Source organism: Dendrobates tinctorius, unplaced genomic scaffold, assembly GCF_039654945.1.
Source record: "Dendrobates tinctorius isolate UK_male_01 unplaced genomic scaffold, ASM3965494v1 ptg000014l, whole genome shotgun sequence".
Lineage (NCBI taxonomy): Eukaryota > Metazoa > Chordata > Amphibia > Anura > Dendrobatidae > Dendrobates > Dendrobates tinctorius.
The window spans coordinates 31987457-32014601 of NW_027361682.1; the positions used below are offsets into that span (position 1 = coordinate 31987457).

Here is a 27145-nt window from a genome sequence, read left to right on the forward strand (position 1 = left end):
AGATAGATAATGAGATATAGAGATATAGTGTTAGATAGAAAGATAGATATAGAGATAGATATGGATATAGAGATAGATATGGATATAGAGATAGATATGGATATAGAGATAATATATAGATAGCTATAGAGAGAGATATAGAGAGAAACAGATATAGAGATAGATATAGAGATAAATAGATAGATATAGAGATAGATAGATATAGAGAGAGATAGATACAATGAAAAGATATAGAGATAAATAGATAGAGAAAGATAGATATAGAGATAGATAGATAGAGATATAGATAGATAGCTATAGAGAGAGATATAGAGAGAAATAGATATAGAGATAGATAGATAGATATATAGATATAAAGATAGATATAGAGATAGATATAGAGATATAGCGAGAGATATAGATATAGAGATAGATAGATACAGAGAAAAGCTATAGAGATAGATAACGGATAGATAAATAGATAGGTATAGAGATAGATAGATATAGATATTAGATAGAGATATATAGATAAAGATAGATATAGATGGTAGCTAGATAGATAATAAATATAGAGATAGATAGAGTAAGATAGACATAATAGATAGATATAAAGATAGAGCGATAGAGATAGATATAGATAATAGATAGATATAGATAATAGATAGAGATAGATATAAGAGAGATAGAGAGAGAGAGGGAGAGAGAGACAGAGAGAGAGATAAAGATATAAAAAAACAAAACACAATACTCACCTCTCCTCCTCGCTCCCACGCTGATCCCGGCTTCAGTGTCAGGAGCTGCCCCCTCTGCCAGACACACAGCGGGTGCGCGATGTAGTGACGTCATCGCGCACTGGCTGTGAGCCAGGAGCAGAGAGGACTGAGGGCGGCGCCGGCCCTGATTTACAGCTGTAGTCTGCAGAGCAGCTTACTGGGCTGGGGGCGGGGCCTCTGGGGGTGGAGACCTGAAATGAGATTCACTGCTTCGCAGTGAATATTCATTTCTCTTTAGCAGCGGGGACAGGGGCTCCTGCCTCCTGACACCCGCTGCTACTCCGCTGGCAGGGGCCCCCATAGCAGCTGCATGGTGTGCGACACACCACTGGCTGGGGGCCCCTGGAGCAGCGGGGGCCCTAGGCAACTGCTGGCCCTGTATGCCAGTAGGTGCCATGGCCCACCAGATGCCAGGGCCCACCGGAGAATCCACCGGTTCTCCGGTGGGCCAGTCCGACGCTGGTCACATCTAATACATTATCATCTCAGTGGGAGCCCACCATAAACAGGGAGCTGCTGGCAGAGATAGTTGTTCCTGGAAGCCCAGAAGGCATAGCAGAAAGGTGAAATTCTGCCACTTGTAACACCTTGTGTACTTGCTGAGAATGTATGTTTTTGCAGTGGTGTAACTGGAGCCCAAATTTGGACCTGCCCCCCCCCCCCCCCCCACACACATTCGTCAGATGTATGGGCCCCTGTACTGTTCTAAATTCTATAAAGGCTTATGAATTGCCCCTTTCATTATGTAGTGAAATGTCCCCCATCCTGGTATATATGCCCATCATCCTGGTGTATATGTCCGCATCCTGGTATACAGTATATGTCCCATTGCTGGTATATATGGTCCCCATCCTGGAATGTATGGTCCAAATGGTCTCCATCCTGGCATATATGCCCACTTCCTTTTATATATGTCCCCATCCTGGTTCACATTGTCCCCAATCCTAGTGTATGTGTCCCCGTTCTGCCCCTAATACATAATTAAAAACAAAAACATTCTACTCGCCTTTCCTCTGCTCCCACCTCACCCTGTGTCTTTTGTATCCACCACACAGCCCGGCAGCTGACATCGGAGTGTGCGCCATTGTCATGCGCCACTCCCTGTGGCTGCACCTCCGATGTCAGCTCAGCTCACAGCCACTGCATGTGTTGCAGTGCAGCATGTATCGCAGTGCAGGGACCCGACGGGTCTCTGCAACACCATGCATGTCATCTGGATCTGTGTCTTCAGTGAGGACGGAGATCCAGCAGAAGCAGGCATCTGTACCCCCGTGCCTGCTCGTGGCCTTCATCGCTGCGACAACAGTCGTTGCACCTATGTGTTTTTTTTCTGTTGGTGAACCAATAGTCTTACCAATGTGTGTTCCCCTCACCCTGTGTTGTCTAAGTGGTGTTCTACCCATGGGGATCGAGTGCGGGCGTTCAGTGGGATGAGCCCTGGTTTTTATGGGCTCTCGAAATACAGCCAGGTCAGCAGACAAGAGCACCCACTGGCCCATGTGTCTCCGTAGTGATGTCATCGACCAACACAGGAGCCGGAAGTGCCAGAGCAGCGCCGCTCTCCTATTGATTTCAGTGGCAGTGAATCGGGTGCCTGCACTTCCTTCCCTGTCCACTTATGACTACCAAGAGTAAGAGTGAACAGATCTACGTAGTGATGTATCATACACATATACTGCAGGTGTAGGCAGGCATAGGATGAAAGAAAATGCAGAATAGATTTGATTAAGGGTCTCTAGGCCTATACACACCACACTGAGCGTGGAATTATTTTTAGCACAGTGGACTGACAGCTTGTAAGAACATAATCTGTACTCTGGGACTAGGTATGAGTGAACCGAACCTGTAGAACCCGGAGAAGTAAACTGGGCCCAGAGACCTGTGGTGAAATCCATTCTGCATTTTCTTTGCTGCCTGTGTTGTGCTGTATTGTATTTCAATGGAGCCCATGGAAGTCACCGGGCTTTCCTTGTTGACATTATTTCACATTGACATTATTTCACATGCTCCCCCACCCCCATTGTTTCCAATTGGCAATCGTGTCATTCCTTTTGGTACAACCCCAGTGAGCAATGGCTTTCCTGCTGTGCCAGCCAATTGTGTTTTGGTTAGTTAAAGCATGTACTTTAATAGCTCTATCCCCATATTTTTTAATTTCTTTTCAATAAAAGTGTATTTTGAGTTCATCTAAAGTATTCTAGCCAGAGGAACAACAAAGTTATGATTTACTTGGGGTTTTAATATCTTGCATTTCATACTATCAACGCAGTGGTGACTTGGAAATGCCGATTGCATCGCTCTTCAAAGTGCCATTCAATTCTCAAAACAAAAGATGACAACGTAGTTCAAGAACCAACAGAACATTATCATGACTCCTTCCCTCAAAAAGCAGAAGCAAATGTGCTGCAGAGCATCTCACCTAGAATTCTATATTATTCTCCTGTCCTGCAGAGCATCTCACCTATACCTTATACTATCTCCCGTCCTGCAGAGCATCTCGCCTATAATTCTAGATTATTCTTCTGCCCTGCAGAGCATCTCACCTATACCTGTATACTATCCCCCGTCCTGCAGAGCATTTAACCTAGAATTATAGATTATTCTTCTGTCCTGCAGAGCATCTCATGTATACTTGCATACTATCCCCCTGTCCTGCAGAGCATTTAACCTATAGATCTATGCTACTCTGTCTTGCAGAGCATCTCACCTATAACTCGCTACTGTTTTCCTGTGGGTATTCATGTCTGTGGGCAATTTTCTGTGGGCATTTTTCACATATCATGTGAACATCCTCATCTTGCACCTCAAATATCATAGATCTGAAACTTTGTGATGATGCAATTGGCAATTTTCCGTGTGGGCAGTTTTTCTTGTGGGCAATTTTCCTGTGGGCAATTTTCTGGTCACCGTTAGCGCAGCCGCCCACGTCTTTGGCGCCTCTCGTTCTGTAGGAGAGGCGCCCTGCTAGTCTCAGGGGCCATGTCCTTAACCCCTTCTCTGCTCCTCGGGCTCTGTGACGGCTGCGGGGGTGCGCGCACAGATGGGCAACACCTGGTGACGCTACAGGGCCACCGATATTCCTCCCAGGAGCACAGCGTCAGGACCGCGGGTAACCTGCATCTGCTCTCAGAGAAAAGCTTAACCCCTTCGCTGCATATTCCCTGCAGCTGCAGCCCAGGCTCTGCTTGTAACTCTTTCACGGGCACTATGTCTCAGTCTAAGGAAGCAAAAAAATGGGGCTAATAAGAAGCCCACTGCGTTCTTTACCGCTGGTACCTATTGCAAGATTGCCTTGCCCAGTACCCAGACTAATCCGCTATGCACGGATTGCGACCCGGCTTGTTCTAAAACGCCATCCGCCGCCGCTGCAAGGTGCTCCCTGCGTTTAGTCCCCCTGAGTGGGCTGCGTCCTTGTCATGGTCTGTTGAGTCACTGACCACGGCTATAGACTACTCCGGGAATCCTCTTTAAGTCAGAACGCGTCTTGACAGCCGGAGGAGGGCTTTGGCGACGGGAAGGGATCCTCAGGTCTCTAGAAAGCAGACCCATGATGCGTCTCCTAGTCACGCTCGTGATTCAGCATTGGCGAGTTCTGTCTCGCGCTCTCCCTCTCCTAATGTTCGCAGAGAACATGTCTCTGAATTTTGAGTCTGACATGTCAGTCCCTCAGAATTCCCCAAATGTCCATGAATCGCTTGATTCTCTGACAGAGTTAGTCAACAAGTTTTTGACGTTGGACGAGGAGAATATTCCCGCTCCGGAACACGTTATCTCCTTTAAGAAGACTAAACGTGTACGCAGGTTATTTGCCAGCCATCCGGAGTTGAAGGACATTGTCTAGGAACGTAGGAACCGACCACATAAGCGGTTCACAGGGCAAAAGCCTATCGAGGCTAAATACCCCTTCACTCCAGATCTAATGAAGGATTGGTTACAGTCCCTTCTGTGGATCCTCCTGTATTGTGCCTTGCTCCTTAAACGATTCGATCTGTTTCTGAGGGCTCTTCAGTCAGAAACCCCTCAGATTATCAAATTGGCTATCTCGCCAGTTCAGTTTTTGGGAGCTTCAGGAGCAGCTTTTTTTTTTTTCCATCTTTCGCGGCGACTTGAGTGGCTACGGCAATGGCCACTTGGGCAGAAGTCTTAATTACTGCTTTCCAAGGTAGCAATCCTCCTCCGGAGACAACCAGTGTCACCAAGCAGATACTTCACGCAGGGGATTTTGCAGTAGACGCCTCTTTAGATGCCGCTAATTGCGCTGCTAAGGCAACCGCTAATGCAGTCTCCATCAGGAGAGCCCTCTGGCTACGCGACTGGTGGGCAGATTTCACCTCCAGAGACTTCTCTGCCGTATCAAACTGGTCGCCTGTTTGGACAAGAAACTAGACCAGCTCATTTCTGACACTTCGGGGGGAAGAGTAGGTTTCTTCCCCAACAAGGGGCTGCCCGGCCGTTTTTGGAATCAACAGCTGACTCGTTTTTCGACCTTTTTCACAACTGCTCCAGCTGGTCCTCCACAACCTTCTCTTCTGGATCAGGTCGGTCCCTGCGTGGAAACAGAGGTTCCCAGGTCTCTCACAGACCTAACCGCCCTTGGAAACCCAGGCCGACAGCATCTGTATCTAAGGAAGCAGATCCCATAGATCCTCTATTCAATGACTTGTGTATCCGGCAGACACCGACAAAGTAGGCGGCCGTCTGCTGTCATTCAGTCACAGGCCGCACATGCGCCGCAAAGGGACGGAGTCATCCTTCCGGTCCCTCAAGACGAATGGTTCAGCGGTTTTTTATTCAAACCTTTCTTTGTGGTTCCAAAGAAGGAAGGAACGATCCGGTCCATACTGGACCTCAAGCTGTTAAATCAGTTTGTCAAAGTACGGCAATTCCGAATGGAATTCCTCCGATCGGTGTCGCCTCCATTCAAAAGGAAGAGTCTCTATCATCCAGCAGTTCCTGCGTTTTGCAATTCGAGAAGAACACTTCTAGTTCGTTGCCTTGCCCTTCGGTCTCGCCACCGCCTCCAGGGTCTATACCAAGGCCATGGCGGCTGTCATGGCCATTCTCCACGCTCGGGGAGTGGTGGTACTGGCATATCTGGACGACCTGCTGATCAAGGGTCCGTCCCTTCCAGCCTGCGAGAAATCCGTGGATATCACAGTAAATACACTTTCTTGCCTGGGTCGGAAGATAAACTTCGAAAAGTCTTCCCCCAACACCGGTCCAGCAGATTTCCTTTTAGGAATTGATCTTGGACTCTTCCTGCGGGTTGGTCATTCTCACTCCAGAAAAGGCCCGAGCCTTACAACAGGCAGCGCGGACTCTTTCCCGACTGGTTTCTCACTCCATACGTTTTCAGCATGATAGTTCTTGGAAACATGGTGGCAGCGATGGGAGCGGTCCCATTCGCACAGTTCCATTTCCGCCCCTTTACAACATGCGTTGCTGTTAACTTGGGACAAGAGCCCGTTCTCCCTGGACCGCCGGTTCTTTCTGTCCCTGCGGGTGAGACGAGCCCCCAAGCGGGGGACACAGAAATCCTCCCTGAGTTAAGGGTAGTTCTTTCTCCCAGTACGATGGTCGGTGGTGACCATCGACGCCAGTCTCCTAGGCTGGTGTGCGGTTTTTTCTTCGTCATCACACGGCATAGGGTCGTTGGTTAATACGAGAGTCACGTCTCCCCATCAACATCTTGGACATTCGAGCGATCAAATTAGCTCTACTGAGTTTCCACCATCTCCTCGCAGGTCACCTCTTCAGGATCCAATCCGACAACGCCACGGCTGTGGCGTATATCAACCGTTAGGGGGGTACTCGGAGCAGGATGGACATGCACGAAGTGAGTCACATCCTCCAATGGGCCGAGACCAACCTTTCGCCCATCTCAGCAATCCACACCCCGGGTGTGGATAATTGGGCGGTGGTTTTTCTCTCAGTCGCCAAGGCCTTGCCTCAGGAGAGTGGTCTCTTCATCCGGAAATTTTTTTCAGCAGATCTGCCATCGCTGGGGGACTCCGGATGTGGATCATATGGCCTAAAGACAAACAACAGAGTTCCTCGATTCATTACCCGATCGCACGATCCATGCGCCATCCGAGCGGACACCCTAGTTCTGCCGTGGCACCGGTTCCGGCTCCCGTGCATTCTTCCCTTGCTCCCGAGGGTCATCAAGAAAATTAGAGCAGAGGGAATACCAGTGATCCTAGTCCAGGGTTCCCCAACTCCAGTCCTCAAGGCCCACCAACAGATCATGTTTTCAGGATTTCCTTTGTATTGCACAGGTGAAGCAATTATCACCTGAGCAATACTAAGGAAATCTTGAAAACATGATCTGTTGGTGGGCCTTGAGGACTGGAGTTGGGGAACCCTGTCCTATTCGCGTCAGATTGGTCGCGCCGGCCATGATATGCAGAACTAGTACAACTAGTCACCGGCGTTCCCTGGCGACTTCCAGATCGCATGGATCTACTCTCACAGGGCCCGATTTACCACCAGAACTCCGGGGGCCCTGTCTTTGACGGCATGGCCATTGAATCCTGGTTTTTAGCACCGGCTGTTTTTTCTCCCGATGTGATCTCCACCATGATTAATGTTAGGAAGCCAGTGTCCATGCGCACTTATCACCGCACCTGGAGAACCTTCTCGTGGTGCAAGGACCATGGTTGATCCCCAATGGTGTTTTCTATTCTTTCCATATTGGAATTCCTACAATCCGGATTAACATCAGGTCTCGCGCTTAGCTCGCTCAAGGGCCAGATTTCAGCCTTGTCAGTGCTATTCCAATGCAAAATTGCCACCGGACTTCAGATGAAGACATTCATTCAGAGAGTCTCCCAGGTGATGCCTCTATATTTTAAGGGCCATTGGAATCATGGGACTTTAACTTGGTTCTCGGAGCCTTACAGGAGGCTCTTTTCGAACCACTAGCTATTCTCTTCTGGAAGGTGGTCTGCTAGCGGCAATTACGTCAATTCCACAAGATTCTGAATTGGCAGCCCTGTCCTGTCGTCCTGCGTTCCTGAATTTTCATCAGGACGAGGTAGCTCTCAGGACATTCCCGTCTTTTCTGCCCAAATTCGGGTCTTTTCATCTCAATGAAGAAATTGTTTGGCCTTCCTTCTGTCCGGCTCCAGTCCATTGCATTGAGAGGGCATTCCACACCCTCGATGTGGTCAGGGCTCTGAGATGGTACATCTCGCGGACGGCTCCCTTCCACAAGTCAGATGCCCTGTTCGTACTTCCACAGGGGCATAGGAAGGGTCTAGCCGCTTCAAAACCACGCTAGTCAGGTGGATTTGCTTGGCTATTTAGGAATCCTACCGTGTTCGGGACACACCTGTCCCAGCAGGGATTCAGGCGCATTCTATCCCCTCAGTGGGCGCCTCTTGGGCCATTCGGCACCAGGTGTCAGCAGAACAGGTCTTCAATGCTGTAACTTAGTCCAGCCTGCATACCTTTACAAAACATTACCAAATTCATTCTCAAGCCTGTCTGCAAGGCTGCGACTTGGTCCAGCCCGCATACCTTTACAAAACATTACCAAATTCATGCTCAGGCCTGCGAATGCATCTCTTGGCAGACGCATCCTGCAATCGGCAGTACCACAGTGTTAAGCCAGTGGTACATGGGGTATTAGCAGTTGTATGCTCCCCACCCAGGGACTGCTTTAGGACGTCCACTGTCTGTGTCCCCCAATGAAGCGTAGGAGAAATAGGGATTTTTGTGTACTCACCGTAAAATCCTTTTCTCTGAGCCAAGCATTGGGGGACACAGCACCCACCCTGTTTGGCCTATTGGCTCACTGTAGCATTTTTAGGTTTTGACAGTTATGATTATTGTCATTCGTTTAATGCTCCTACTGCTTTTTTCACCGAACTGGGGAATTCCCAGCCAGCGAGAGAGTGTATACTGCATGGGAGGAGTTTACTTTTTTCTGTTTACTTAGCGTCCTCCTAGTGGCAAGCAGCATAACACCCACTGTCTGTGTCCCCCAATGATTGGCTCGGAGAAAAGGATTTTACGGTGAGTACACAAAAATCCCTATTTTTCAATATACAGTAAAACTAACCTGGTAATATAAGTCTCCAGGTCAGTACGAGTACGCAGATACTAAACGTATAGTTTTTTTAATATTATTATTATGTCAGTGATGGAAAAAAAAAAATTCAGAATGTTGCCATTTTCCGAGACCCAAAACGTTTAATATTTTTGGTCTATGGGGGTTTTTTGCGCTCTTACCTGATGTTTTTATTGATACCATTTTGTAATATATATATTTTTTTGGTCCCTGCAATGTTGCGGCAGCCTAAAAAATTTTTTTAAAAATATAAAAAAAAAATATATATATTTTTAAAAATCACACGCTTTGCCCCCTTTAAAACTAAAGAGATAAAAGAAAATACACATATTTGGTATCGCTGTATTTGTAAAAATCCGATCTAGCAAAATTTAAAATAAAATTAACCAGGATCGGTAAACAGTGTAATTAGAAGAAAAATAATCAAAACACCAGAATTACATTTTTTTTTTAACTTTCAACTGTATTTGTTAGTCCCCTTAGGGGACTTGAAATTATAATTGCCTAATCGTTTCTACTATACAAAGTAATACTCAGTATTGCTATGTATAGCCAAAATCACGATCATCAGCAGAATTAAAGCAGTCAGGGCAACCTATCGGCACCCCGCAATAACATTACGACACGCCAGTGTGCACATAGAATGACACAGCACCTGTCAGCAGGCGTTAAAGGGAACCTGTCACCTGTTTTGGCCACTATATGATGCGGCCACTGCCTTTCAGGGCTTATCTACAGCATTCTATAATGCTGTAGATAAGCCTGCGGGTCCAACATGCAAGATAAGAAAAATATAAGTTTTATTATATACTCACTGGGGGGCGGTCCGATCCGGTCTGATGGCTGTCGCAGGTCTGGGTCCAGCGCCTCCCATCTTGTTGCAACGCCTTCCTCTTGCTTGCTTCATTGCTTTTGGCATCGCACTTCTGCGCAGTACTTACAGTATAGCATCTTATAGTGGCAAAAACAGGTGACAGGTTCACTTTAAATCCCGTTGTCACAGATTGACAGCAACATTTATTTTAGGATTTACTATAATTTAAGGGTGTAAATAATTTTATGCCCTTTTGTTTCACAGGATGACCAACCTCGTGCTTTTCCTATACCCTCAAGTGCCCGCAGTGCCAGCTCGGTTCAGAGCTTGAGCATGAAGAGGAGAGACATGCCCATCCTGGCACCCAATTTTCCAGCAAACAACAGGTATTTTTTTCAGCATAGTCCTACATTATATATAAAGTAGCGATTTGTGAATAAACGTCATCTGCTGCCAGCGCCCTACTGCTGCCAGCGCCCTACTACTGCCAGCGCCCTACTGCCTGCATCCTACTGCTACCTGCAGTTCCTGGTGTGCATGATACTCATCAAGAAGTCAGTAATAGTCCTCATGAGGGTGGCATGTGGACTTGATGTCATCTAGGGAAGTCTGACAGGTCCGCCATTGGTGGCTTGATCGCTCCACAGATGAGAGCAGAGTCTTTAGCTGCCACGTTGAACGTTAGCTGCCTTCAACATCATCCAGCATCACTGTTTTGGTGGTAGGTCAATGATGGTCTGAGGAGGCATATCCTTGGGGTGGGGGAACCTCATCATTATGCAAAACAGTCCCCTGACAACTGTTAGATACAGGAATGAAATTCTCAGAGTTGTTGTGAGACCATTCACTGGTGCAGTGGCTCTGTGTTCTCTTGGTACAGGACAATGCTCGGCCTCGTGTGGGCACTAGGGTGACCGGATCTCATATGGGGGAGAAAAAATGTCAGAATCTTGTTCGTCTGGACCCCACAAAACGATTCCCCTTTCCAGATATTGAGAGAGCCAAAATTTGAGCTCGATCAAACGACGTTAACCCGTGCCGCTCGTCGCTCAAAGTTTGAAAACATCCAAATTGAGGTATTTTAAGATTTAGGTATTTTGCATAGTCTGTTAGACTATAAAGAATGTGACAACAACATTGCAGAAATAGCCCTGACCAAATTTTCGAACCATTTGTGGTATTTGAATGCAGAGTTGGTGGGATTATCGTTTTTTGATCCCACCATTACAGACAATGAAAAGTTGTTAATGGCTAATAAATTGCTCAGTAGCACAGATGAACCATCAGAGCACGCTAGGGTTGTAAATCCAAAAGTTAGGAAAGAAAAATTAAAAGAGGTAGGAAGTAACCGACTTTAACGACCTTCTGACAAAAGATGAAGAACAAAAGCAATATGTCCTGCAAGTTGTAAGCAAATGCCGAGCATTATATTCTGACGTTTCAAAAACTACTTTAACAAAAGCTCTAGAATAGATTAGATAACTATGTAAAATTATCAACTCATGTAGGTTAGCGTGCTCTGATGGTTCATCTGTGCTACTGAGCAATTTATTAGCCATTAACAACTTTTCATTGTCTGTAATGGTGGGATCAAAAAACGATAATCCCACCAACTCTGCATTCAAATACCACAAATGGTTCGAAAATTTGGTCAGGGCTATTTCTGCAATGTTGTTGTCACATTCTTTATAGTCTAACAGACTATGCAAAATACCTAAATCTTAAAATACCTCAATTTGGATTTTTTCAAACTTTGAGCGACGAGCGGCACGGGTTAGCCAAAATTTGAGCTCGCTCAAACGACGTTATCTCAATATCTGGAAAGGGGAATCGTTTTGTGGGGTCCAGACGGACAAAATTCTGACATCGATTTTTTGCGGTCACCCTAGTGGGCACGCAGAGTGTGTGGCCATTTCCTGGATGGTGAAAGCAATGACAACTGAGACTGGCCCTAACATATTTCCATTTTTATTTCTTCCTTGTTTAGGAGTAACAAGGGGACCGTAGGAAATACTGTAACCACGATGGTGCACAATAACTATTCATCCGGGCATCGAGGACTGGCTGCCAAGAGCTCCAATCAGAAACCTTCATCTCTAAAGTAAGAGCGCTGAGGTTTTTTTGGTGGACAAGATACATAGGGCTTTAGCGTTACACCCAGTGTTTAAAAAAAAAAAAAAAAAAAAGTTCTGCTTTTTGTATTTCAGAAATAGTGCCACCCTTGCTCTTGGGCTATGTCTGATATTGCAGCCCAAGATATTGTGAGTCCAATAGCAGCCTATCTGCTGACTGTAACCACTCGGGGTTTGAGGGGGCATCATTAATGTTAAGCCCCTCCTGCACGTCCTTCCAGTTGTTAGTTATTTTTTCTCTCTGAGATACGTGGTGCTTGGAGATCTGAGCAACGGCTTCTCTCCTTCATATAATTTACCTTGCACCTTTCTCCTTCATCTTCCCCAGTAATCAGAGGATGCCCAATGGTGAAGAATCCGGCAGCAGCTTCCAGAAATTCCAGAAAAATATGTCCGGCACCAACAACCTGGGGCGTAACAACGCTGGAGAAAGCGGCGCTGCCCAGAGGCAGAAAGAGGTCACTGCAGAAGAAGCAGAGCGGTCAGTGCTTTCCTTTATTCTTATACTTCATATCAGGCTTGAATATTTGGTTAAATCCCACCCCACATTTCCTTTATTCGTATCGCACAGTAACGTTCCCCTTATTGGGCACATCTGCACATTTCTCTCCTAAATTTCTCTGTTCTGCTGAGGAGCCTAATGTTTTTGTTTGTCTCCGTACTTCTCATCAAATCATAATACTCACCCTGTCTTCATTAACATCACATGTATACACTGGTCACTGCCTGCAGAAAGATCAGCATACTCTTTCCCTGAAATACTACTGCTACTGGGAACGTTGACAGTTCCACTTTCTGTCTGATTTAATAGTTGTTCCAATTCTTGCCCTCACTAATATAACAAGATCACCAGACTCTCTGCCTAAAATACTCTGTAAGTGTGTGAATTGTAATGTTTCCACTGTAGTATTTATTTTATCCCCTTAGTAATACCATATGAGTAAAAGGGTCACTACATCCACCCTGCTCCCCTCCTGAAATTCTCTGTTCTGATAAACCTTTATTTTAGGTTTGTTTAACCTCCTATTTGCCTTACATCTGCTGCCTATAACTCGTGTAGCTTTTTCCCAAGCAACACAAAAACATCTGAACAGGTCACTGTCTCCTGCAAGGTCAGCACACTCCTCTCCTGCTGCAGTCACCATTCCCAACACCTAATTGCTTATACGTTATATCTCTATAATGTATGTGAGATATATATAATCGGTTGATGACCCCAGGCGGGCTCTCCTGCACAGGTTTATTCTGCAGGTGAACAATGCTGCCATCACCATTCAGCGTTGGTACAGGCGCCAGCGTCAAAAGCGGAGATCTGGGGAGGAAGCTCTACGTCATATGTTGACTTCGAAAAAAGAGGTAAATCGACCTAACATGGCATATTGGGGTTGTTCGGTGTGGGGATGTGCCCACAGGGACCCTTGTTATTCTAATACAGAGTTGCTCACACATGCTCAGTCATTCTCCATAAAAGTGGCAGAATGAGGATCCCTCAGGATCGGACCTGCAAGAATCACAGTTTTATACACTATATCTGGAAACCCAATTATTATTGGAGTGTCAAGGGGTTAATATATCAGCCACGGACTGAGGGCTCATACTCACATGCGAGAAACTCGGACGAGTCTCGCACGTCAATACCCGGCTCTGCCGCCGGCACTCGGATTGGAGCGTTCAGCTGCATGTATTTCTATAGCACAATGAAAGAAAAACGAATGGCACTCACCGTTCCCAAAAGTAGAAGTCTTTATTTCATGGATAAAAATGCATGGGCTCGGGAGCAATGCAGAGAGTGCGAAACAGCCGTTGTCCGCACTCTCTGCATTGCTCCCGAGCCCATGCATTTTTATCCATGAAATAAAGACTTCTACTTTTGGGAATGGTGAGTGCCATCCTTTTTTCTTTCATTGTGCTATTGTATTTTGTTATATTTCTTCAGGATTGAGCACCCGTTCCTTGGGGTATGTGGCGTTCATATAGTGTGTGAAGGGTCTCTTTAGATTTGTTTAAGAGACCACGGTGGTGCAGTGGTGCCGAATCTGTTTCTCTTTTTTGGACTTTATACAGCATGTATTTCTATGCAGCTGAATGCTCCAATCCGAGTGCCGGCGGCAGTGCTGGGTATTGAAGTGCGAGACTCGTCCGAGTTTCTTGCATGTGAGTATGAGCCCTAAGTCAGTGTGTGTGGATCCAGCTCAGAAGCTGGGGCTGCTCCACGCAGGGCGATTGCTGCTGTTAATACCTGAAATGCCTCTGTCAATAACTGACACCAGTATTTACGCACCCATCTGCCCCACCTCGCAATGCAATTGTAAAATGTCAATTGGGCTGCCAAAATGCCCAACAGCGCTGTTATGTTCATTTTCCTGCAAAGTCTTGACTTCATAGGGGATCGTGATTTTTGCTAAAGATAACATACACTGCAATAACACAGTTTTGTTATGATCACACGTTCAAGTCCCCTATGGGGACTGAAAAAAAAAAAATCCACACAAATGTGTCCTCTGGAAAATGGGGAAAAAAAAAGTTATTGGTCTCAGAAAATAGTGACGCCAATTAAATTTTAGTGAGAGATATATATATATATATATATATATATATATATATATATATATATATATATATATATATATATATATATATATATATATATATATATATATATGCCTACAAGTAGTACTCAACCCCCTGCAGATTTAGCAGGTTTGATAAGATGCAAATAAGTTAGAGCCTTCAAACTTCACACAAGAGCAGGATTTATTAACAGATGCATAAATCTTACAAACCAAAAAGTTATGTTGCTCAGTTAAATTTTAATAAATTTTAAACATAAACGTGTGGGTCAATTATTATTCAACCCCTAGGTTTAATATTTTGTGGAATAACCCTTGTTTGCAACTACAGCTAATAATCGTCTTTTATAAGACCTGATCAGGCCGGCACAGGTCTCTGGAGTTATCTTGGCCCACTCCTCCATGCAGATCTTCTCCAAGTTATCTAGGTTCTTTGGGTGTCTCATGTGGACTTTAATTTTGAGCTCCTTCCACAAGTTTTCAATTGGGTTAAGGTCAGGAGACTGACTAGGCCACTCCAACACCTTGATTTTTTCCCTCTTGAACCAGGCCTTGGTTTTGTTGGCTGTGTGCTTTGGGTCGTTGTCTTGTTGGAAGATGAAATGACGACCCATCTTAAGATCCTTGATGGAGGAGCGGAGTTTCTTGGCCAAAATCTCCAGGTAGGCCGTGCTATCCATCTTCCCATGGATGCGGACCAGATGGCCAGGCCCCTTGGCTGAGAAACAGCCCCACAGCATGATGCTGCCACCACCATGCTTGACTGTAGGGATGGTATTCTTGGGGTCGTATGCAGTGCCATCCAGTCTCCAAACGTCACGTGTGTGGTTGGCATCAAAGATCTCGATCTTGGTCTCATCAGACCAGAGAACCTTGAACCAGTCTGTCTCAGAGTCCTCCAAGTGATCATGAGCAAACTGTAGACGAGCCTTGACATGACGCTTTGAAAGTAAAGGTACCTTACGGGCTCGTCTGGAACGGAGACCATTGCGGTGGAGTACGTTACTTATGGTATTGACTGAAACCAATGTCCCCACTGCCATGAGATCTTCCCGGAGCTCCTTCCTTGTTGTCCTTGGGTTAGCCTTGACTCTTCGGACAAGCCTGGTCTCGGCACGGGAGGAAACTTTCAAAGGCTGTCCAGGCCGTGGAAGGCTAACAGTAGTTCCATAAGCCTTCCACTTCCGGATGATGCTCCCAACAGTGGAGACAGGTAGGCCCAACTCCTTGGAAAGGGTTTTGTACCCCTTGCCAGCCTTGTGACCCTCCACGATCTTGTCTCTGATGGCCTTGGAATGCTCCTTTGTCTTTCCCATGTTGACCATGTATGAGTGCTGTTCACAAGTTTGGGGAGGGTCTTAAATAGTCAGAAAAGGCTGGAAAAAGAGATAATTAATCCAAACATGTGAAGCTCATTGTTCTTTGTGCCTGAAATACTTCTTAATACTTTAGGGGAACCACACAGAATTCTGGTGGTTTGAGGGGTTGAATAATAAATGACCCTCTGAATAAACTTTTCACAATTTAAAAAAAAATTAAACAAAGAAATAACATTCTTTTTTGCTGCAGTGCATTTCACACTTCCAGGCTGATCTACAGTCCAAATGTCACAATGCCAAGTTAATTCCGAATGTGTAAACCTGCTAAATCTGCAGGGGGTTGAATACTACTTGTAGGCACTGTTTATGTGTATATATATATGTGTATATATATATATATATATATATATATATATATATATATATATATATATATATATATACATACATACATACATACATACATACATACATACATACACACACACACACACACACACACACACACACACACACACACACACACACACAGTGGGGCAAAAAAGTATTTAGTCAGTCAGCAATAGTGCAAGTTCCACCACTTAAAAAGATGAGAGGCGTCTGTAATTTACATCATAGGTAGACCTCAACTATGTGAGACAAACTGAGGGAAAAAAAAATCCAGAAAATCACATTGTCTGTTTTTTTTTTTTTCATTTTATTTGCATATTATGGTGGAAAATAAGTATTTGGTCAGAAACAAGCAATCAAGATTTCTGGCTCTCACAGACCTGTAACTTCTTCTTTAAGAGTCTCCTCTTTCCTCCACTCATTACCTGTAGTAATGGCACCTGTTTAAACTTATCAGTATAAAAAGACACCTGTGCACACCCTCAAACAGTCTGACTCCAAACTCCACTATGGTGAAGACCAAAGAGCTGTCAAAGGACACCAGAAACAAAATTGTAGCCCTGCACCAGGCTGGGAAGACTGAATCTGCAATAGCCAACCAGCTTGGAGTGAAGAAATCAACTGTGGGAGCAATAATTAGAAAATGGAAGACATACAAGACCACTGATAATCTCCCTCGATCTGGTGCTCCACGCAAAATCCCACCCCGTGGGGTCAGAATGATCACAAGAACGGTGAGCAAAAATCCCAGAACCACGCGGGGGGACCTAGTGAATGAACTGCAGAGAGCTGGGACCAATGTAACAAGGCCTACCATAAGTAACACACTACGCCACCATGGACTCAGATCCTGCAGTGCCAGACGTGTCCCACTGCTTAAGCCTGTACATGTCCGGGCCCGTCTGAAGTTTGCTAGAGAGCATTTGGATGATCCAGAGGAGTTTTGGGAGAATGTCCTATGGTCTGATGAAACCAAACTGGAACTGTTTGGTAGAAACACAACTTGTGTTTGGAGGAAAAAGAATACTGAGTTGCATCCATCAAACACCATACCTACTGTAAAGCATGGTGGTGGAAACATGCTTTGGGGCTGTTTCTCTGCAAAGGGGCCAGGACGACTGATCCGGGTACATGAAAGAATGAATGGGGCCATGTATCGTGAGATTTTGAGTGCAAACCTCCTTCCATCAGCAAGGGCATTGAAGATGAAACGTGGCTGGGTCTTTCAACATGACAATGTTCCAAAGCACACCGCCAGGGCAACGAAGGAGTGGCTTCCTAAGAAGCATTTCAAGGTCCTGGAGTGGCCTAGCCAGTCTCCAGATCTCAACCCTATAGAAAACCTTTGGAGGGAGTTGAAAGTCCGTGTTGCCAAGCGAAAAGCCAAAAACATCACTGCTCTAGAGGAGATCTGCATGGAGGAATGGGCCAACATACCAACAACAGTGTGTGGCAACCTTGTGAATACTTACAGAAAACGTTTGACCTCTGTCATTGCCAACAAAGGATATATCACAAAGTATTGAGATGAAATTTTGTTTCTGACCAAATACTTATTTTCCACCATAATATGCAAATAAAATGAAAAAAAAACAGACAATGTGATTTTCTGGATTTTTTTTTCTCAGTTTGTCTCCCATAGTTGAGGTCTACCTATGATGTAAATTACAGACGCCTCTCATCTTTTTAAGTGGTGGAACTTGCACTATTGCTGACTGACTAAATACTTTTTTGCCCCACTGTGTGTGTGTGTGTGTGTGTGTGTGTGTGTGTGTGTGTGTGTGTGTGTATAATATTTATTTATTTTTTTATAAAGTTTCGAATTTTTCTAAACCACTAAAAAAGTGAAAAAACAATCCAAGTTTGGTATCTCCGTAATCATACTGACCTGGAGAATCGTGTGCCCACTGCAATATTAATGCCGTAAAAATGGTGTAATTCCTAATTTTTTGTTCTCCATATGCTGTATGGTAAAATTATTGGTGTCTTTCAAGACTACACATACGACTACTTTGATGGAAAAATTTAAAAAAAAAGTTGCGGCTCTTTAAAAATGCAATGGAAAAAAAGAAAATGACTCCGTTGTTAAAGGGTTGATACCAGCTGTGACTTCCTAGAGAACTTTTGTAGAAATCCTGTCCCTGTTTGACTTAAAGATGTGAACATTTTCTTCTCCCAAAAGGAACGGCAGCATCAGGCAGATGAGAGCAGTTACCTAAATTCCCATCAGTCCAAAAACGACGAACGCAAGAGAATCCGAGAAGAGAAAGCTCGACAAGCCCGGCAGGCAGCCGTCCAGGTAGGTGATGATGCCCTCCCGTCAATGGTGGTACGGTGGGCAGTACCTGGCCTCTACATTATATATTGTTCTTATATCGTTCTCCAATCCAAGGAGCTGCAGCTGAAGCGGGCACAGAAAGCCCTGGAAGCCAAGAAACTGGTAGAAGAGGAGCTTGCACTGCTGGAACGGAGCGGGAAAGTGGGAAAGAAGAAGGTCGGCAGGAATCTGCTCAGTTCCCCATTACAGAGAAGTAGCAAGTCCAATAACAATAATGCAGGTAAGAGATGTCACAGGACATGGTAATGCTGTTCTGCACTTCTAGAGTCACACATTACTTTAGGGTGAAAGGGTTATTTCCATGTTTAGAAGTTATCAGCTACTCATAGGATAGGTGATAACCTGTTTATCTACTTCTGGGACCCCCCGCGATCCCTAGAACCAGGATTTTAAATGCTCCTCCATTCATTCTCTATAGCTGAGTACAGTACTCACCTATTTCTGGTAGTACCTCATAGAGAGTGAATGAAGCAGAGACCAAGCATGTCCGTCAACCACGCCATCCAGATGGGGCATTTCAGAGGTCCCACTGGTCAGACTACCATCCCCATCAGGTAGTTATCAACCATCTTATGGATAGTTTTTTGGACAATCGTCTTACAGGGAATTTTACATATTGCAAAGTAATGGCATACATTTGGGAAGAGAGAATTGGTCAGTGTCTGACCTTTAGGGACTATCTCCCATCTTGAGAATGAAGGGTACATAGCTCTGGTTTAGAACTGCATACTTTTTCCTCTTGACAACTTGCGGTGTATCCCCATTGAAGTGAATACAGCTGTGTTGCAGGTTCCCGGGGGCACAGTGGGTGGTCAGGGAGAAGGGAATGCATCGGGTGTCCACTTAATTATTAGAATTAGTGGAGGCACAGAGACAAATCATATATCTATGACATATTCTAGTTAGGGAAGACCCATTAATGAGGGACATCTCATTATGCCATTCCCTTTAAATACACTCTGTTAGGGGGTCTTGCTGACCGATCCGGCAGATGTGTATTTTTTTAATTACATCTTGATTTTTATAGCCCCAGAGCGAATGCATAAGATGGTGGTCTGTGGTGTCTGATGTTGGTACCACGGACCCCAGAATACGAGTGTTCCCTTATATGAGATACTCATGGTTTGTGCTCTTATCTGTCCGTTTAGATGCTAGAATTCAGGATGTGCTTGAAAATGATAATTCGGTAATCCCGCTCTTCAAACCGTCCCCAGATTACAGGAGCAGTGAGCACAGTGCCCAGGTTCGTGTATCACGTGACTTCTCTATTGCCCATATTGTGCCATTTGATCTGCCTTTTATTATTGCTTTGTGGACCACCTCCTCCTTTTTCTTCAGGCGCTGTCCACTCCTGACCATATATTGGGAGAAGTGGATGTAGCAGCCTCAGCCCAGTCTAAGACCACCCTGACCGATCTACTGGACACCCTGAAGCAGCTGGAGGAGCCCGAACCGTTGATGGAAATAAGAACAGAGACCAAAGACAAATTTCACTGGATCGATGGGGTAAAATGGGCTCATGGCTGGCAGGTAGCTGGAGTGTCGGACTACGTCTGTATTAACCACTTGTTTTCCAGGATGCAGACACATCACTTACGACCGATAACCTGGAGCGTCATAGTCAGATGACCCATAACAGACAAGTGGAGCAGAAGGAGGTTCATGGTGGAGCTGCGACTTTGCTGTCCGAGGCCAAGCTGCAGAACATCATTAGCTTTCTAGATGAAATGGAAAAAGCTGAACAAGAAAGGCCACGGTCTTCGGGTTCCAACACTCACAAAGGGGTAAGTAGCCCCCAACATGGATCAGATATTTACTCTCACGATATAGGAATACATGACAGCTAATTGGTTCCTATGAGAGCATGAAAAGCAGTTGTATGAGATTACAGCACCTGGAAATTGTATGAGCCGGGACTGGTATTGCAGCTCAAAAGGTGCTGGTCCGCTATACTGCGCACACAGCTCAGGAGTGGTGCCGAATCTGGGAAAATCTAATACAACTCCTTTAAGGTTTCTCTCTACATTCTAGCTTTATCTCTTCCCTCTCGTCCTGCACTTTGCAAATTACATGGTGTGACACTGCCCCTTGGTGGCCACATTACAGATTGCAGCAGTCCCTATATAGTCCCTCTTTATTTTGGGTGCAGACTCTTCTCTCTGAGGCAGAGCTGAATCATCTGGAGCAGGCATCGGCTGTCGCCACCGAGGTAACCAGTTCCATGTTAAAGATGCGGCTGGAACTGGAGGAGAAGAAGAAAGCGCTGAGTCTTCTGCAGACGGCTTTAGTAAGTATCTCCTTCCTGAGGTTCCTCTACCTGGTGACATGCCATGGTGGCGTGTCTGAAGATCTGAGTGCTGGTGACACTTAACCTCACTGTGACCCTTACGATATCAGGCCAAGGTTCCTAGCACTCAGTGTGTCTCTGATTACTAAGGTAATAATAAGCTTTTATCACCTTTTCACAGGATGGGTGAAAAATCTGTGATCAATGGGGGCTGACTATTGAGAATGAGGATCCCAAAGACCTGTGTAAATGGAGCAGTAGTGCACATATGTACCCACTGCTCCCATGCAGTAAAAAGAGCAGTGGTCCTGCTTGCACATTACTGCTCCATTCACTTGGGGACAAAGGACCCAGTTAGCATGATATGTGGAGGTCTCAAAAGGTCAGACCCAAAGTGATCATTCATTTATAACTGTTTTAAATCTAAAATTGACAATTACGTGAGTGCAGAGAGAAGACGACCAGGTTTGGCCTAGGCCCACCATAATATGCCACCAGGCTACTCTATTGCATACTGTCTCAGATTGTCTAATGGTCTCCCAAAAGAAGAGTGAAACGGACAGGTCTCTTGCAAACGGCTGATTACAGCCACCGCCATGGTTCCACCCATTGACTCCTATGTGAGTTGCATAAATGTGTATGCAGTGGGCAGGAATAAAGAATTTACCATTGAATTCTGTGGCGTAAATGAAGCTCCTTAGCTGCCACTTGAAAATAAACACTAAATCTTCTGGTTGATGTGAACATATAGGATAAGTTTTCTCTTTACATCCCCCTCCTAGGCACAGCAGCGTGAATTAACCGTACGACACGTCAGACAAACAGAGAAAGAGATGAGCTACCAGCTGAGACAGCAGAGTGAGCAATACGAGGCCACCATACAGAGGCACCTCACTTTCATCGACCAGGTAAACAATCACTAGAGCCCTAATAGTGCCCGCTCCACACATGGCAGGTGCTGACTTTGTTATATAACCAGCAGTACTTTCTGCGGTATTACAGTATTTAAAAACAAGCAGTCAAATGATCTGTTTCCAGTCCCCTATAGGGACTAAAAAGTAAATTGAAAAATTAAAAGTAAAAATATTAAAATACAAAAAAATAAACATTTGCCTCACCTTTTTCCCCCATTTAAGAATTAAGGGAAGAAAATAAGCATCTGTAAAAGTCTGATCTATCAAAATATAATATTATTTAACCTGTTCTTATCAGAAATGAAACTCTGCTTTTTGGTTGCTGCTGCTAGCCAAAAAGTACTATGAAAAGCATCATATGTATGCCAAAATATTACCACTAAAAAAAACATTCCTTCCTTCATCTCAGGCGTCAGGAAAAAAAATACTGATATCAGAAAATAGTTACATATACCAGATTATTGTACTCCAAACCCCATTCTTGTGATCGGTGGGGGTCCCCGCGATCAGCTAGTTATCTCCTATCCTGTAATGACTTAGGCTGTGTGCACACGCTGCGGATTAGGTGCGGATTCATCCGCGCGGATTTTGTAAAATCCGCAGGTGAAACCGCAGGTCAAAATACCTGCGGTTTTACCTGCGGATTGCTCTGCGGTTTTTCATCTCCTCAATGGAGGAGATGGGAATCCGCAGAAAGAATTGACATGTCAATTCTTTCTGCGGATTGAAAACCGCAGATAATCCGCGCGGAAAATTCCGCACCATCTGCATTGCGGTTTTTGATTCCCATAGGGAATCATGGTACTGTACACCGCAGCTAAAACTGCTGCGGGTCCGCAGCGGCCAAAACCGCTGCGGAACCGCAGCAAAATCCGCAGCGTGTGCACACAGCCTTATAATTGGGACACAACTCCTTTTTAAAGGAGTATTCTGATCACTATAAATGAGTAATAGATGTGGGCTGCAAACGCTCCACCTCTATTCATTCTTCACTTGGATATGGTGGCCAGATGGCACAGGAGAGTCTGCAGACCTCTGTTCTCTAAAAAGGCTCCTACCTCTGGGGCCTGCCTATCACACATTTATAGCATTTCCTGTGGCTGTGCCATAAATGTCTAAGGGCCCCGTCACACATAGCGACTCACCAGCGTTCCCGACAACGATATCAACGTGTCAGGATTGCTGGTAAGTCGCTGTGTGATCGCTGGTGAGTTGTCAAACAGACAGCTTCACGAGCGATCAGCACCAGCGACGCTGAGCGCACGGCGTCGCTGTGTACTTTAGTTACCAGCGCGCTGATGCGGGGAGCTGGTAACTAAGGTACACATCGGGTTTCTAAGGGGCATGCGTCACTTAGAAACCCGATGTGTAACTTGGTTACCAGCTCCCTGCATCAGTGCGCTGGTAACTAAGGTACACAGAGGGTTTCTAAGCTCCGCCCTGCACTTAGAAACCCTGCGTTTACCTTAGTTACCAGCACGCTGATCGCTGGTCTCCTGCCTGTCACACGTAGCGATGCGTGCTGCCCAGCGGGAGACCAGCGATCAAAAAAATGTCTTGGCCATTCTAGGATGATCAGCGATATCCGACAGGTGGGCCGGTCGCTGGTCAGTGTCACAGCGATCTCGCTGGTGAGATCGCTGTTGCGTCACGAAACTTGTGACTCAGCAGTGATCTCGCTAACGAGATCGCTGTGTGTGACATGGGCTTAAGATCAGAATATCACCTTAAATAGGTTGTCACAGTGACAAGTTATTGCCTATTCACATTATTTCCTGTTGATCGGTGGGTGTCCACCCATTAATGTTGCAGGTGATTGTGGTCATTCTCCAACCTATCAATAAGTTATGACCTAACTTGTTTTCCTCAGAGCACCACTTTTATGAAAGGCCATGAATTGAGTTTGTGATTCCCCCTTCCCCCACCACCTATGAGCCAAGCAGTGTACTTGACCACTTTATTGTCTGCCTATGTACAGCTCATCGATGACAAGAAAACTCTGAGCGAGCGATGTGAGTCTCTGGTAAGTGAGCTGAAGCAGGTGGATCACAAGTACTCCAGCAAGATCTCCCAGATGCAAGAGCAGCATGACACGGTGAGAAGAAGCAGCGTCTTGTACTCCATTTACATCCACAGCTGCATTCAAAATTCTGCTGCTTTACCACTACTCTGCTGCCCCCTTGTGGTTCAGTGCATGTGCATTGTGGAAGATGTCCTGCTTAAGGATTAGGGATCTCCTTCCACAGCATCCGCTACAACACTGAATTAGAACAGGGCCATGTTGTCAGATTCTCTCAGTAGTGCAGTCCTAGATTTTTTGTGCAGTGAACATGAAGTTTATGAGCCCAAATACAGCAGGCCTTATAAATGGGTCCCGTTTTATGCCTCCCTCAATTCCTGGTGGGGTTTTGTCCTCCCGTTATTGCATTCTCTTAGTGATTTGTTGTCTCTTCCCCCTTTTTCTTCTTCTCTTTGCTTTCCCCCAGGTTTGGCAAACTCTGGGCCCCCTGTGTGAGGTAATAGCCCTGTACACATTACATGCACGCTTTTCTTGTTGCACTGTCACCTTGGCAGGACCCCTGTCTGTCATGCCCGTGCCCATCAGTTCTCATACGCTGCGTATCATTGTATGTCTACAGCATGATCCTTAACCATTTTACACTAACTGGTTTATATCTCTACTTGCACCTGATTTGGCACAGGAAGATGTATGTCAGTGTGCTCTACGTTAAAGAGGACTTTTCGCCAGTTCAAAACTGTCTAATTTTTTTGTCTTATTTTTTTCCTAGTGCTCCCCTGACTATTCCAGAGATATGGAACTTTTTATTTAGTACAAATCTTTGTTCTCTACAAGGAGGCGTGGCTGATAGGGTCATTATGCAGAGTAGCCTAAAGACACGCCCCAGAGGATCCTGTAAACCACACTCCTAAATGAAAAAGGCCTATATCTTTTATCTGCATGGCGGATTTAAGAAACAAAAACAATGGTGTTTTCAGAGGAATAGCAGAAATAAAATAAGAGCAAAAAAATGATCACTTTTGACCTAATGACAGGTCCTATTAAATGTATGCCGTCCTTCCCTTCTAGTACCCCCCAATCTTAGTGATCGCTCTGACTTCTTTATAACTGCATGGATTAGAAATAATCTACGCTGCGCTATTAAATGATGCTGCTTTCCTCTTCTGCTTGGATGATGATGTCATCACATCATTTCCTATTAAGTGACCTCATTAATGAAAAGGTTACCTGTACAATCTCTGTAGGGGTAAACACTAGTTAAAGGAGTTTCCCAATTTGTTACTACCTTATTGAAATATAATACAGTCTGTGATATATTCACCAATTCCATGCTGCAGTCGAGCCACTGATCTTGTTTGTGTAGTGATTGGCTGCTCCAGTCACGTGATGTCATTTATTGATCAGATGGCATCAAGCAAGATGGAAAATATATGAGGATAGTGCAACTTTTTTTGGTATAGTGGGAAAATCTGCAATACCTGACATGGCCTTTGGACAGAAGAGGCGCTATTTTACAGAATTTTTTTTTAAATGTCCTTTTCCTCCCCATCCTTATGTTTTCCTAACATTCTTCTATCTGTCGGGTCCCACTATTTTGCTTTGCATGATACAGACCAGGGATATAACACCTCTAATATTTCCTGTAGGGCACCCTGATGCATGCAGAACCTCACAGGCCACTTTTATTACTGGATCGTTGGTGATTAATTCATTTTTATGTTTTTACCACTGAATACTATTATACTGCCCCCTATTGACCGGTTTTGTGATACTACACTAGGGCTTTTTATGTAGTGTTTGACTGCTGTGTAACTTTATGTACTGATTTTATAATGTAGCTATTTATTTGGTTACATGATAGGTGGGTTCTCCCACTGAGGACCTCTTTCTTTGAGCCAGAGTAGAAAGCCTTTCTATGAGAGTGGATGGCCACTATGTAATGCTACAGTGCTGCAAAAATTCCCAACTGACTGTGTTTTTTTCTCTGTCGGGAGTTGGACCTATGTTGATCTCTGCTGCATTCCAAAAGGGAGCGTCCCTTTCAATGATCAAATTCAGTCAGCCTGCATCCACCGCTAGGGGGAGCTTACTTGATCTATACCACTTTCTTTGAACTTGGCTATATACCTTTTAAAAATGGGGTTTTCCGACTCTGCGGACAATTTTATTTTTCTTATTTAAATGCATGAATTTGGGGTTAAAAATCATTTTTTACAATTCGGGCTCATTAAAAATTTTGCACCGATTGACTTTTACTGGCTATTTGTTTCTCAGCACATTAATCTTTGGTCATAAATCAGTTGCAAGGAGCTCAGAAAAAGAGACAGATAAGCATTACAAACTCCTCCCATTGGATCATTAGAGCGAGCTCACTGACAGACTCTGTTAACCCATTCTGCAGACAGTAATAAACAGAGAAACACAGAAGCTAGAGAAGGCAAACATCACAAAATATTTAATGAAAACAGATTTTTAACCAAAAATACAGACATTTAAGTACGGAAAACTGTACTCAAAGGTGGACAACTCCTATGGAAAATTGATAAATGTATGACACAGGACACGGAGCCCCACCAATCACGATCACTCATCACTGCTTCCCTGCCGGTTCACCACTCATTGAAAGTGTCTAGTCGTGTAAGCGCAGCTGGGGTTGTCTGCACCCCCATGGCTGTACCCTGAGGATCACCCCCTGCCTCCAAGGTTGTATTTGGGCAATGCATGTAACGCAGCAGTACCAAATACGACAGTCGATATATCAAGTTTCACCACAACGTGTCTTCTAGGAGATGAAGAAGCTGCAGGAACTCATGACAGCGACTGAAAAAGTACGAAGGGAGAAGTGGATCGACGAGAAGACCAAGAAGATCAAGGAGATCACGGTGAAGGGTAAATATGGCGTTCTTCTACCTTTTAACCCCTTCCCACCATGTGGTGCACATATACATATGTGATCAAAATTGTTAGTACCCCTCGTTTAATGACAGAAAAAAACCTGATGGTCACAGAAATAACTTGAATCTGACAAAAGTAATAATGAAATAAAAATCTATGAAACTGAACCAATAAAAGTCAAACATTGATTTTCAACCAGGCTTCCACAGAATTTTTAAAAAATTAAAACTCATGAAATAGGCCTGGACAGAAATGATGGTACCCCTGAAAATAATGTGACAAAAGGGACATGTTAAACCAAGGTGTGTCCACTTATTAGCATCACAGTTGTCTACAATCTTGGAATCAGTGAGTGGGACTGTATAGAGGGCTACAGATACTCTGTGTGCTGTTTGGTGACATGGTGTGTGTCACACTCATCATGGACCAGAGGAAGCGAAGGAAAGAGTTGTCTCAGGAGATTAGAAAGAAAATTATAGACAAACATGTTAAAGATAAAAGTTATAAGACCATCTCCAAGCAGCTTGATGTTCTTATGACTACAGTTGCACATATTATTCAGAAATTTAAGCTCCATGGGACTATAGCCGACCTCCCTGGACGTGGCTGCAAGAGGAAAATTGATGACAAATCAAATAGA

The 27145-nt window shown here is 44.8% G+C and overlaps 1 protein-coding gene across 3 annotated transcripts in view; it reads left to right on the forward strand.

Annotated features, from left to right (window-relative positions):
• The window catches only part of LOC141073418 (centrosomal protein of 131 kDa-like), a 64704-nt gene extending 38125 nt beyond the window's left edge, over nt 1–26579 (forward strand). For 2 of the 3 annotated variants that reach the window (XM_073560622.1, XM_073560614.1), the window contains exons 5-18: nt 9905–10026; nt 11628–11741; nt 12101–12253; nt 13011–13128; nt 18234–18350; nt 18444–18609; nt 19538–19632; nt 19728–19895; nt 19967–20173; nt 20539–20676; nt 21459–21584; nt 23569–23685; nt 24077–24106; nt 26397–26579. In XM_073560622.1, coding sequence (XP_073416723.1) covers nt 9905–10026; nt 11628–11741; nt 12101–12253; nt 13011–13128; nt 18234–18350; nt 18444–18609; nt 19538–19632; nt 19728–19895; nt 19967–20173; nt 20539–20676; nt 21459–21584; nt 23569–23685; nt 24077–24106; nt 26397–26564 — 1839 coding nt within the window. In that variant the 3' untranslated portion in view covers nt 26565–26579. The remainder of the gene's footprint in view (nt 1–9904; nt 10027–11627; nt 11742–12100; nt 12254–13010; nt 13129–18233; nt 18351–18443; nt 18610–19537; nt 19633–19727; nt 19896–19966; nt 20174–20538; nt 20677–21458; nt 21585–23568; nt 23686–24076; nt 24107–26396) is intronic. The other variant, XM_073560629.1, reaches the window with a different exon arrangement.
• The last annotated feature ends 566 nt before the right edge of the window (nt 26580–27145 follow it).